The sequence below is a fragment of the Gymnoscopelus microlampas genome (genome assembly GCF_963454915.1).
Source record: "Gymnoscopelus microlampas genome assembly, chromosome: 7".
In the NCBI taxonomy this organism is placed as follows: Eukaryota; Metazoa; Chordata; class Actinopteri; order Myctophiformes; family Myctophidae; genus Gymnoscopelus; species Gymnoscopelus microlampas.
The window spans coordinates 58643186-58657000 of NC_139944.1; the positions used below are offsets into that span (position 1 = coordinate 58643186).

General features: G+C 39.8%; 1 protein-coding gene across 2 annotated transcripts; it reads left to right on the top strand.

The window, feature by feature from the left end:
* The first annotated feature begins 5486 nt into the window (after nt 1–5486).
* LOC311049116 (translation machinery-associated protein 7) lies at nt 5487–12624 on the top strand. 2 transcript variants are annotated; one of them, XR_014601160.1, is made up of 5 exons: nt 5487–5647; nt 7679–7734; nt 10310–10397; nt 11801–11888; nt 11988–12624. XR_014601160.1 is itself a non-coding variant. In XM_084062581.1 (4 exons), exons 1-4 carry the CDS (start codon nt 5632–5634, stop codon nt 11833–11835), a joined length of 195 nt encoding a protein of 64 aa, XP_083918707.1. In that variant the 5' UTR covers nt 5487–5631; the 3' UTR covers nt 11836–12624. The 2 variants fall into 2 exon arrangements, 1 of the variants encoding a protein (XP_083918707.1); XM_084062581.1 differs by having other exon boundaries at nt 11801–12624.
* The last annotated feature ends 1191 nt before the right edge of the window (nt 12625–13815 follow it).

Below are 13815 nucleotides of genomic sequence, written 5' to 3' on the forward strand. Positions count from 1 at the left end.
GCTCCGCCCCTTCCCCTGAAGGCCAAAGGGAGATTAGTAGACAGACAGACAGACAGACAGACAGACAGACAGACAGACAGACAGACAGACAGACAGACAGACAGATAGACAGACATGGTACAGGATATGGTTGCTAGGGGGATATTGACATGGTACAGGGTGTGGTTGCTAGGGGGATATTTACATGGTACAGGATGTGGTTGCTAGGGGGATATTGACATGGTACAGGATGTGGTTGCTAGGGGGATATTTACATGGTACAGGATGTGGTTGCTAGGGGGATATTGACATGGTACAGGATGTGGTTGCTAGGGGGATGTTGACATGGTACAGGATGTGGTTGCTAGGGGGATGTTGACATGGTACAGGATGTGGTTGCTAGGGGGATGTTTACATGGTACAGGATGTGGTTGCTAGGGGGACATTTACATGGTGCAGGATGTGGTTGCTAGGGGGATATTTACATGGTACAGGATGTGGTTGCTAGGGGGATATTTACATGGTACAGGATGTGGTTGCTAGGGGGATATTGACATGGTACAGGATGTGGTTGCTAGGGGGATATTTACATGGTACAGGATGTGGTTGCTAGGGGGATATTGACATGGTACAGGATGTGGTTGCTAGGGGGATATTGACATGGTACAGGATGTGGTTGCTAGGGGGATATTGACATGGTGCAGGATGTGGTTGCTAGGGGGATATTGACATGGTGCAGGATGTGGTTGCTAGGGGGATATTTACATGGTACAGGATGTGGTTGCTAGGGGGATATTTACATGGTACAGGATGTGGTTGCTAGGGGGATATTTACATGGTACAGGATGTGGTTGCTAGGGGGATATTGACATGGTACATGATGTGGTTGCTAGGGGGATATTTACATGGTACAGGATGTGGTTGCTAGGGGGATATTTACATGGTACAGGATGTGGTTGCTAGGGGGATATTGACATGGTGCAGGATGTGGTTGCTAGGGGGATATTTACATGGTACAGGATGTGGTTGCTAGGGGGATATTTACATGGTACATGATGTGGTTGCTAGGGGGATATTTACATGGTACAGGATGTGGTTGCTAGGGGGATATTTACATGGTACAGGATGTGGTTGCTAGGGGGATATTGACATGGTACAGGATGTGGTTGCTAGGGGGATATTTACATGGTACAGGATGTGGTTGCTAGGGGGATATTTACATGGTACAGGATGTGGTTGCTAGGGGGATATTTACATGGTACAGGATGTGGTTGCTAGGGGGATATTGACATGGTGCAGGATGTGGTTGCTAGGGGGATATTTACATGGTACAGGATGTGGTTGCTAGGGGGATGTTGACATGGTACAGGATGTGGTTGCTAGGGGATATTGACATGGTACAGGATGTGGTTGCTAGGGGGATATTTACATGGTACAGGATGTGGTTGCTAGGGGGATATTTACATGGTACAGGATGTGGTTGCTAGGGGGATATTTACATGGTACAGGATGTGGTTGCTAGGGGGATATTTACATGGTACAGGATGTGGTTGCTAGGGGGATATTGACATGGTACAGGATGTGGTTGCTAGGGGGATATTTACATGGTACAGGATGTGGTTGCTAGGGGGATATTTACATGGTACAGGATGTGGTTGCTAGGGGGATATTTACATGGTACAGGATGTGGTTGCTAGGGGGATATTTACATGGTACAGGATGTGGTTGCTAGGAGGATATTTACATGGTACAGGATGTGGTTGCTAGGGGGATATTGACATGGTACAGGATGTGGTTGCTAGGGGGATATTGACATGGTACAGGATGTGGTTGCTAGGGGGATATTTACATGGTACAGGATGTGGTTGCTAGGGGGATATTTACATGGTACAGGATGTGGTTGCTAGGGGGATATTTACATGGTACAGGATGTGGTTGCTAGGGGGATATTTACATGGTACAGGATGTGGTTGCTAGGGGGATATTGACATGGTACAGGATGTGGTTGCTAGGGGGATATTGACATGGTACAGGATGTGGTTGCTAGGGGGATATTTACATGGTACAGGATGTGGTTGCTAGGGGGATATTGACATGGTACAGGATGTGGTTGCTAGGGGGACATTTACATGGTACAGGATGTGGTTGCTAGGGGGACATTGACATGGTACAGGATGTGGTTGCTAGGGGGATATTTACATGGTACAGGATGTGGTTGCTAGGGGGATATTTACATGGTACAGGATGTGGTTGCTAGGGGGATATTTACATGGTCCAGGATGTGGTTGCTAGGGGGATATTTACATGGTACAGGATGTGGTTGCTAGGGGGATATTTACATGGTACAGGATGTGGTTGCTAGGGGGATATTTACATGGTACAGGATGTGGTTGCTAGGGGGATATTTACATGGTACAGGATGTGGTTGCTAGGGGGATATTTACATGGTACAGGATGTGGTTGCTAGGGGGATATTTACATGGTACAGGATGTGGTTGCTAGGGGGATATTTACATGGTACAGGATGTGGTTGCTAGGGGGATATTTACATGGTACAGGATGTGGTTGCTAGGGGGATATTTACATGGTACAGGATGTGGTTGCTAGGGGGATATTTACATGGTACAGGATGTGGTTGCTAGGGGGATATTTACATGGTCCAGGATGTGGTTGCTAGGGGGATATTTACATGGTACAGGATGTGGTTGCTAGGGGGATATTTACATGGTACAGGATGTGGTTGCTAGGGGGATATTTACATGGTACAGGATGTGGTTGCTAGGGGGATATTTACATGGTACAGGATGTGGTTGCTAGGGGGAGACACTGGTCTCATCAGTGGAACCTCAGTGAGGTTCCGCCCCACCGTTGCCGCAGCAACAGGAGGAGGAGGAGTCGGGTGGTCTCTGTGCTTCTCTGTTTCCTTGGTAACGGGAGGCAGGACACTCCTGGATGGGGGGGGGGGAGGGGAACATTGGGACATTATGAATAAAATAAAAACATCTGTTTGCCTTTTAGACTTCACAATACATATGTGACAAATAACTTAAACATACATAGAAACTATTAACATATTAATAGTTGTGCTGAGTTTACTTAATGTTAAGCTCTAGCTCACTCACTGCTGACTACCGTCCGGCGGTAAGCCATACACTCACTCACATTACCGACCGACATGGTATGGTACATGGTATATGTACCATACCATGTACCACACCATGTACCATACCATGTACCATACCATGTACCACACCATGTACCATACCATGTACCATACCATGTACCACACCATGTACCATACCATGTACCATACCATGTACCATACCATGTACCATACCATGTACCACACCATGTACCATACCATGTACCATACCATGTACCATACCATGTACCATACCATGTACCATACCATGTACCATACCATGTACCATACCATGTACGCCCTAACCGCTCTCCTACCAGGTGTTAGCAGGGGGTCTGGGGGCCAGCAGTCTGGTCTCTCTGGAGGTCTGGTGTCTGGGGATGAAGCAGGTGGGATAGTCTTTGGAGAACCTGCTCTTCCACAGCAGACGACTCATCATCTCCTTGTGGATCTGCTCTCTGTAGCAGTTCTGCTTCTGGGTGGTCATCAGGGTCCTCATCTAGATGGACATGAGAACCACATGAGAACCTCATCTAGATGGACATGAGAACCTCATGAGAACCTCATCTAGATGGACATGAGAACCACATGAGAACCTCATCTAGATGGACATGAGAACCTCATGAGAACCTCATGTAGATGGACACGAGAACCACATGAGAACCTCATCTAGATGGACATGAGAACCTCATGAGAACCTCATGTAGATGGACATGAGAACCTCATGAGAACCTCATGTAGATGGACATGAGAACCTCATGAGAACCTCATCTAGATGGACATGAGAACCACATGCGTAGTTTTGCTTATTTTTGCCAGACCCAGAGGGTCGGCCTACATGAGGCTTTGTCTGTCCCTCTTTCGTCCCTCCTTTGTCCCTCTTTTGTCCATATATGGGCATAAAAGGGACACAGACAGACACATACAGAGATCTATTTCGTCCCTCTTTCGTCCCTCTTTTCCTTCAACCACTAGGGGTCTGGCAGTACCAGGTCTCCTGGTCTTGTTAAAATATAAATGTGAGTGTACTTTCCGGAGACTATTTAGCGTCTGTCTAGCTTTGTTATCCCACAGGGAAATAATATTCCATTTAAATAGGGATTGGGGAAACAAACAGGGGGAACCAAAACAATAGGCGTGGCCTAGACCGGATCACACGGGCCATTAATAACTAATACCAGGCTTTCCTCTGAGGTGGAAAGACTGGTGATGCGAGGTTAGTGTCACTACAGCCAGATCCAATACTCCTTGCCTCCTCTGTCCTCTGTCCGTGTTACGGTGAAATTGGTGACCTGTTGAAATATGTGACCATGTTGTGGCCTTAACGTTTAGGTCATGTGATACGTGGCATAAATGCCACTCGGTTGTTCATCACGCTCCAACATGGACGTTAAGTCCCACAAGATGGTCACACATTTCGGCAGGTCACCAATTTCCTCATAACACCACGCTGGAGGAGGCAGAAACGTGAGTCTCTGTGTTTGGTTGGCTTTAAAACAAAGTCATAAACTTTACAGCCAAAAGGCCATAAAGATACAATGAATACAATAGAATATATAATGTATGAATATACAATAGAAGACAAATTGTCCAATTCTTTTTCTGTGCAATAATGTGGGATTTCACCAGCGAACATGTGTGTGTGTGTGTGTGTGTGTGTGTGTGTGTGTGTGTGTGTGTGTGTGTGTGTGTGTGTGTGTGTGTGTGTGTGTATTCCACATTTGTCCCTACCTTTAGTTCTGTCTCTTTCTCTTCTCTTCTCTTCTCTTCTCTTCTCTTCTCTTCTCTTCTCTTCTCTTCTCTTCTCTTCTCTTCTCTTCTTCAGTGAAAATGAACGGTAGATCAAATGACCCACAACACAGAGAAACATGAGAGGGTCTCTCTCTCTCTCTCTCTCTCTCTCTCTCTCTCTCTCTCTCTCTCTCTCTCTCTCTCTCTCTCTCTCTCTCTCTCTCTCTCTATTTCACTCGCACGCACGCACGCACACGCGCACACACACACACACACACACACACACACACACACACACACACACACACACACACACACACACAATGATCTACAAGCTCACAAAAACTAAACAAAAAAACCCGATAAAAAGGTATTAAATCGAGGATTAAAATAAAATAATAAGAATAAGATTAAAAACGGCAGGGATTGTTCATAATTGATCACTGATCATCAATAAGTACAGTAATTAAGTACAGTATCAATTAAAACTGTTTAATAATTAACAAATAATAAATGTTTCATAATTAACATTATTTCCTCCATTAACCTTTATTCTGAAAATCCGCACAACCGGAAGTTACTTCAGCTCACTCTCGTCACTTAACGCTCCGCCGGAACCCGGAAGGTCTTTCTTTCAACTACATCCGGTTCACGGCTCAGTCAGCAGAACGCTCTTCTCTACAGCAGCGCGAGACATTTATTACTCATTATTAGTAGTATTAGTATTTAATACTATTTAAAGTGTTTATAGTTTACATTAATTAATCAGTTTATTCATCATGTCTGGAAGAGACGGTGAGTTTATTATCAACCTCTGAGTCATGTTCTCTGTGTTAGCATGATGCTAACATGTAGCTCAACGTGTGTCGCATGTTATTAATGTGTTTCATTCATATTCATGTTAACATGATGTTAGTATGTTTAATATGTTTAATATTCATGTTAACATGATGTTAGTATGTTTAATATGTTTAATATTCATGTTAACATGATGTTAGTATGTATGTTAACGTCAACATGATGTTAATATGTTTAATGTTCATGTTAACATGATGTTAGTATGTTTAATGTTCATGTTAACATGATGTTAGTATGTTTAATGTTCATGTTAACATGATGTTAGTATGTTTAATGTTCATGTTAACATGATGTTAGTATGTTTAATGTTCATGTTAACATGATGTTAGTATGTTTAATGTTCATGTTAACATGATGTTAGTATGTTTAATGTTCATGTTAACATGATGTTAGTATGTTTAATGTTCATGTTAACATGATGTTAGTATGTTTAATGTTCATGTTAACATGATGTTAGTATGTTTAATGTTCATGTTAACATGATGTTAGTATGTTGATATGTTTAATGTTCATGTTAACATGTTTAATATTCATGTTAACATGATGTTAGTATGTTTAATGTTCATGTTAACATGATGTTAGTATGTTTAACAGGGGGTTAAACATCAGGGGGTCCTCAGCATAACCAGTTAATACAGCATCAGGGGGTCCCCAGCCTAACCAGTTAATACAGCATCAGGGGGTCCCCAGCATTCAGTTAATACAGCATCAGGGGGTCCCCAGCATAACCAGTTAATACAGAATCAGGGGGTCCCCAGCATAACCAGTTAATACAGCATCAGGGGGTCCCCAGCATAACCAGTTAATACAGCATTAGGGGGTCCCCAGCATAACCAGTTAATACAGCATCAGGGGGTCCCCAGCATAACCAGTTAATACAGCATCAGGGGGTCCCCAGCATAACCAGTTAATTCAGAATCACAATAATTTTAACCACTTTATCCATTTAAAATGTTGGTTATTAAAAAATATCAGATCTAAGTGACGCTCTGACAGCTCTTGTTCATAGATGCCATTTTTGAATATTTCTGAAAGATACAGAAAATGTTGAATAATGATGGCCTTTTATTTAAACAAATCTCTTCTGGGGGTCCCTGTGTGGCATGAAACATTCTCTTCTGGGGGTCCCTGTGTGGCATGAAACATTCTCTTCTGGGGGTCCCTGTGTGGCATGAAACATTCTCAGATGGGGGTCCCTGTGTGGCATGAAACATTCTCAGATGGGGGTCCCTGTGTGGCATGAAACATTCTCAGATGGGGGTCCGTGACCAAAATGAAAATAATTCTATTCATATCGATTATTAGAATATTTGACAACGCCCCTTTTCCCATTTTTTTCCTTTATTTTTTTGCCGTGGGGTTTGATTGTTTGTTTGTTTGTTTGTTTGTTTGGCTGAAATTGTTCTGGAGAATAGTTTATTTTTTTGTTATATCAAAAGTCTCTAAAATAAAATTTGGAATGACTTCCTGTAAAGGCAAAATAGAGAATAAATAAATATTACAGCCATACTAGATATCCTCTAAAATGTAATTATTACTATGGGCAGGGTTAAGACGACAATATAGCCTTTGCAACAGAACTTAAGAAAATATAAATATATATCAATATTTATTTTGAATATTACATTTTTATCCTACAAACGATTATCAGAATATTCGATTATTCAGACCCAGCCCTAGTCCACGGCCGTCTGTCTGTCTGTCTGTCTGTCTGTCTGTGTCATGTCATTAACCCATTAACACCTGTCACTTAAGATTTCTTTGGCTATTCAAATCAGATCTACAAGCTCATGGCGCGACTATTTTTTTTGAAAAATCGTGAAAAAATATTTTTTATATATTTTTTCAAAATGTTAAGGATTTAGAAAACATTTTTAGAAATCGGCCTCAGTTCTCAATGGGTTTTAATATGCAGGATTATCATGTTAATATTAATATATATATATATATATATATATGTTTCTCTAGGTGGTAAAAAGAAGCCCCTGAAGGCCCCCAAGAAACAGAACAAGGATGTGGATGATGTAAGATACAGTTGATGACGTTCTAATGGTGTAAAATATGCACACAGTGTGCATGATATATTTACACCAGGGTTAAACATATCAATGGACTGAGACGGTTATAAATATCTTATTTAACAGCTTGAACCCCAGCATCCCTACTGGGTTCAGCAGCGGCGTCCATTTTGTGGTTCCACAGATCGGAAGCCCCTTTTTTTTTTTGTTCATGGAGATTTCCGAAAATATTCATATTATATTATTATAGAACCAGTGGTATTATAATAGCATATCATACAGTAATATTATTAGTTCTCAACTAGTGGTCCGGGGACCACTATTGGTCCTTGCGGGGGTTCCAGGTGGTCCCCAGCTAAATGATGGAGAGTGTAAAATGTAACCAAATGGATCCTTATAGATCTATAACTCTTTAGAGTGTAAAATGTAACCAAATGGATCCTTATAGATCTTTAACTCTTTAGATTGTAAAATGTAACCAAATGGACCCTTATAGATCTATAACTCTTTAGATTGTAAAATGAAACCAAATGGACCCTTATAGATCTATAACTATTTAGATTGTAAAATGTAACCAAATGGACCCTTATAGATCTATAACTCTAGAGATTGTAAAATGAAACCAAATGGATCCTTATAGATCTATAACTCTTTAGAGTGTAAAATGTAACCAAATGGACCCTTATAGATCTATAACTCTAGAGATTGTAAAATGAAACCAAATGGACCCTTATAGATCTATAACTCTAGAGATTGTAAAATGAAACCAAATGGATCCTTATAGATCTATAACTCTTTAGAGTGTAAAATGTAACCAAATGGACCCTTATAGATCTATAACTCTAGAGATTGTAAAATGAAACCAAATGGATCCTTATAGATCTATAACTCTAGAGATTGTAAAATGAAACCAAATGGACCCTTATAGATCTATAACTCTAGAGATTGTAAAATGTAACCAAATGGATCCTTATAGATCTATAACTCTAGAGATTGTAAAATGAAACCAAATGGACCCTTATAGATCTATAACTCTAGAGATTGTAAAATGAAACCAAATGGACCCTTATAGATCTATAACTCTAGAGATTGTAAAATGAAACCAAATGGACCCTTATAGATCTGTAACTCTAGAGATTGTAAAATGTAACCAAATGGATCCTTATAGATCTTTAACTCTTTAGAGTGTAAAATGTAACCAAATGGACCCTTATAGATCTATAACTCTAGAGATTGTAAAATGTAACCAAATGGATCCTTATAGATCTATAACTCTCTAGAGTGTAAAATGTAACCAAATGGATCCTTATAGATCTATAACTCTAGAGATTGTAAAATGTAACCAAATGGACCCTTATAGATCTATAACTCTAGAGATTGTAAAATGTAACCAAATGGATCCTTATAGATCTATAACTCTAGAGATTGTAAAATGTAACCAAATGGACCCTTATAGATCTATAACTCTAGAGATTGTAAAATGTAACCAAATGGATCCTTATAGATCTATAACTCTAGAGATTGTAAAATGTAACCAAATGGATCCTTATAGATCTATAACTCTAGAGATTGTAAAATGTAACCAAATGGACCCTTATAGATCTATAACTCTAGAGATTGTAAAATGTAACCAAATGGATCCTTATAGATCTATAACTCTCTAGAGTGTAAAATGTAACCAAATGGATCCTTATAGATCTATAACTCTAGAGATTGTAAAATGTAACCAAATGGACCCTTATAGATCTATAACTCTAGAGATTGTAAAATGTAACCAAATGGATCCTTATAGATCTATAACTCTCTAGAGTGTAAAATGTAACCAAATGGATCATTATAGATCTATAACTCTAGAGATTGTAAAATGTAACCAAATGGATCCTTATAGATCTATAACTCTAGAGATTGTAAAATGTAACCAAATGGATCCTTATAGATCTATAACTCTAGAGATTGTAAAATGTAACCAAATGGATCCTTATAGATCTATAACTCTAGAGATTGTAAAATGTAACCAAATGGACCCTTATAGATCTATAATTCTCTAGAGTGTAAAATGTAACCAAATGGATCCTTATAGATCTATAACTCTAGAGATTGTAAAATGTAACCAAATGGACCCTTATAGATCTATAACTCTAGAGTGTAAAATGTAACCAAATGGATCCTTATAGATCTATAACTCTAGAGATTGTAAAATGTAACCAAATGGATCCTTATAGATCTATAACTCTAGAGATTGTAAAATGTAACCAAATGGACCCTTATAGATCTATAACTCTAGAGATTGTAAAATGAAACCAAATGGACCCTTACGGGTTCTACTAAGTGTTCTGTACAAGAGTTCTACTAAGTGTAACACTCAGAGCCCCCCCCCCCCCCCCCCCCCCCCCCCTCACGTCTAAAATACACTTTTTGTTTTTTGAAAAAAACGTATGTTATAATATCAGGGGTTCTTAACCTTGATACATAGACTGAAAACTGTGTGTTGTGTGTGTGGTGTGTGTGTGTCTCTGTGTGTGGTGTGTGTGTGTGTCTGTGTGTGTGTGTGTGTGTGTGTTTGTGTGTGTGTGTTGTGTAGGACGACATGGCCTTTAAGCAGAAGCAGAAAGACGACCAGAAGGCCATGGAGGCGTTGAAGGCCAAAGCAGCAGGAAAAGGACCTCTTAGTGAGAACAACCTCTTATCTCCATGTTCTTTGTCCTACGTGAAGTAGCAGATCTACAAGCTCGAAACGTGGCACGAAGCGACCCGTGTTGAGCTTGTAGATCTGCTACTTTTGCAATGTTTTAATTGGAATCCAATTTTCCTCCGTACCATAATTTGAAACGTGAAACTAATATATTCTTGGTTCATTTCGCATAAAGTGAAATATTTAAAACCTATGTGTTGTTTTAATCTTGATGACTATGGCGTACAGCTCATTAACATCTTTTAAATGATCTGGCATATAGAGCACCGAAGTCTTTGCTTTGTCTGACGTCATTTACACATCCTAGGTTTGTCTACCTGGTTCACGGTTTTTCACCCCCATTCTGAATCCCATAGACGTGTTTAATATCTTTAATATCGCGTCAAATAAGAACTGTGTTCCAAAAATAAACAAGTGACCCTGACGGTTTGACTCTTATGGATATGAAGCATCAACTGACGGTGAGAAAACGATAGTGTTACTTCCGCCGAATGAGTTAAATTTTCTCCAGAAACAGACTGTATCAAATATAAGTGACTGACTATCATAAACGATACAGAACCTCCTCCCTGACAATATCGCCGAGACAGTTTGTTTATTTTTGGACCACAATTCTTATGAGACGATTCTATGATGACCCAATGTTATTCTCCATAGAGAAATTACTTTACGAACCTGGGGATGAACGAGTGATGTCAGGACTTCTGTACTCTATTACATTACATATCATTACAGTACAGTCATTTAGCAGACGCTTTTATCCAAAGCTACTTACAATAAGTGTATTCAACATAGGTAGGGAAGAACACTACTAATCACCAGAAGTCTGAAGTGCATTCTCTTCTAAAACAAGCAACTAAGAGTATACCTAGTGCTAAGGTAAAAGTGCAATATATCAGCTACATACTTTCTTAAACAGATGAGACACATAGGAAAATCAAATGAGCACGAGATAATACAAATAAGTGTATCAAATAAACAAGATCCAATAAATCAAGAGCTCATACAAATAATTGACAACAAGCAGGCAATGCGTTCCTGTGTCATCAAGCTGGCAAATGCACAGCGAGGATTTGCAGAAACTAAAGCTAGTTTAATTTCGTTTTTTACGGCCCGTCTTTGAACATATAAAGATGTGCTCCATGCACACGCTGTGTATTGCGCTTTACATTTAATGTGGCTTCATTTCAAGAGTTTCAAGAATTGTGGAGGAGGCAGAGCATTTATTTAAACATTATAAACACATTATAAACCTCTGTAACTTTGTTCTCTCTCCTCTTCTCTTTATTACATTTATTTAAACATTATAAACACATTATAAACCTCTGTAACTTTGTTCTCTCTCCTCTTCTCTTTATTACATTTATTTTTCATCTGCAGCGTCAGGTGGAATCAAGAAATCAGGCAAGAAGTGAAGATGTGAAGATGATGCTGACTTTGCTCCAGAGTTCCTTTTACCCCTAGTTTCTGCCCATGTTATGCCCACATGATGCCCACGTTATGCCCACATCATGCCCACATCATGCCCACATGATGCCCACGTTATGCCCACATCATGCCCACATCATGCCCACGTTATGCCCACATGATGCCCATGTTATGCCCTGCCCATGTTATGCCCATACTGATGCCCATTTGATGCCCGTCTGGTTGCCAGGATAAACCAGCCCCTCTGATCCTAAGCCCACACCCTGCCCTTACTGTACGTACATGTATGACCCCTCCCAGCCCAACATGCAGATCTACATACATAAATAAGTATGACTGAACATTAAGTTTGTTTAGTTATGTCACAAAGGAAAGTGTTACAACAAGAATAATTACATGGAGACGTTAGTGTATAAATTAATGATCTGTTCCAACACACATGTTCTACCAAAACCTGCTAAATGACTTCTAATGATGATGATGTGCACCGAAAACATCTGATCTACATTACCAGTGGATGGGATGTTTTTCATGCTGGCCACTAAGGTATATATGAGGCTTAACTCTGTGGGTCTTAAACTCCTCCTTATCGGAACACGTATGGATCCATGTTCAGTTTGTAATGTATGTATGAACAACATTCACATCCTATCCTGTTTTATTCATCTTTATTTAAAGTGTTTAAGAGGCAGAAACTGAACCACCTGGGCTTTAGTTGAAATTAGTTTTTGTTCTTGTAAAGCCGATACCGTATCAATAAAACAATTTTTTTTGTATTTACTGCGTGGTGTATATATATATATTTGTATTCATTAACCTATGATATCCCGTACAAGTGTGGAAAATAAATTCCTGAGCTGTTATCTATTAGTGCTGCGGTGTAACTGAAAATAGACGATCTACAAGCGCTGTGAGCTTGTAGATCGGCTGTTTTAGAAACGGCCTAAGTGTAAGAAAGGGCTTCATTGGACGGGGAGTAAAGGGGTTCCACAGGGCCGCGCCTCGAGCCAAATGTATGCTGCTCCGGTGCTTGTGTAGAGGGACTGGTTACTGTGAAGGAGGAAGGTACTGGAGAAACAGTTTTTAATTACAGGCTAACAAACATAACGTGACAACATTTAGATGTCAGTACGTCTTCATCGGGTCGAGCTTAAAGGAGAATTTCACCCAACGTTTTGCTTAGCTTTTTTATAATGTTATGATAGCCTTAGCCTAGCACGAGTGACACAGTAGCAACATGTCGTAACTCCATCCCGGGTCCACCGCAGATAAAGACCCACTCCCATGGGACTCTGAATCGGGTATTTTATTTTATTTTTTATTTTTTTCCGGGTGAGATCTGATGTTAATAGTGAGAGAACGCTATGAGAATATAATAATAATATAGAGAACGCTATGCAACGTGTTTATCTTGAATGTCCTCCAACGTAAGTCTCTCTTTTGCAACTCTTCCGGTTTGGGCGGAAGTTAGTTGGTTAATGTGTCTTTTCTTTTTGTTGTATAACACCTAAATCTACAAAGTAACTCGTAACTAAAGTTTTCAAATAATGGATGTTAGAGTTGTAGTACAAATATCAAGTATTGAAACATGGAAATACTTAAGTAAAAGCACCTTGAGATTGTTGTTATGTACACTTAGAATAAATGTACTTAGTTACCGTCCTCCACTGTGATGACTGCAGTCAGAAACCTCAAAACAAGTATAGTGTTTAGACGGATGCCAGGTTCATCTGTTGACCTCCTGACATCCTATAGTTTCAATTTACACATTTATAGGATATTTATTTTTGATAGTATATTGTTGAGACAGATTCAACAATTCAGGTTCATTGTTTACCTGTGATCCGAGTTTACTGAGACACTACACTGTCTCTGTATTCTATGATCCTATAGTTTACTGAGACACTACACTGTCTCTGTATTCTATGATCCTATAGTTTACTGAGACACTACACTGTCTCTGTATT

Bases quoted from the DNA above. Each gene is read 5' to 3' on its own strand.
- LOC311049116 (XM_084062581.1), top strand. The intron at 7,735-10,309 runs GTAAGATACAGT...TGTGTTGTGTAG, and splicing joins AGAACAAGGATGTGGATGAT to GACGACATGGCCTTTAAGCA. The intron at 10,398-11,800 runs GTGAGAACAACC...TTTCATCTGCAG, and splicing joins AGCAGGAAAAGGACCTCTTA to CGTCAGGTGGAATCAAGAAA.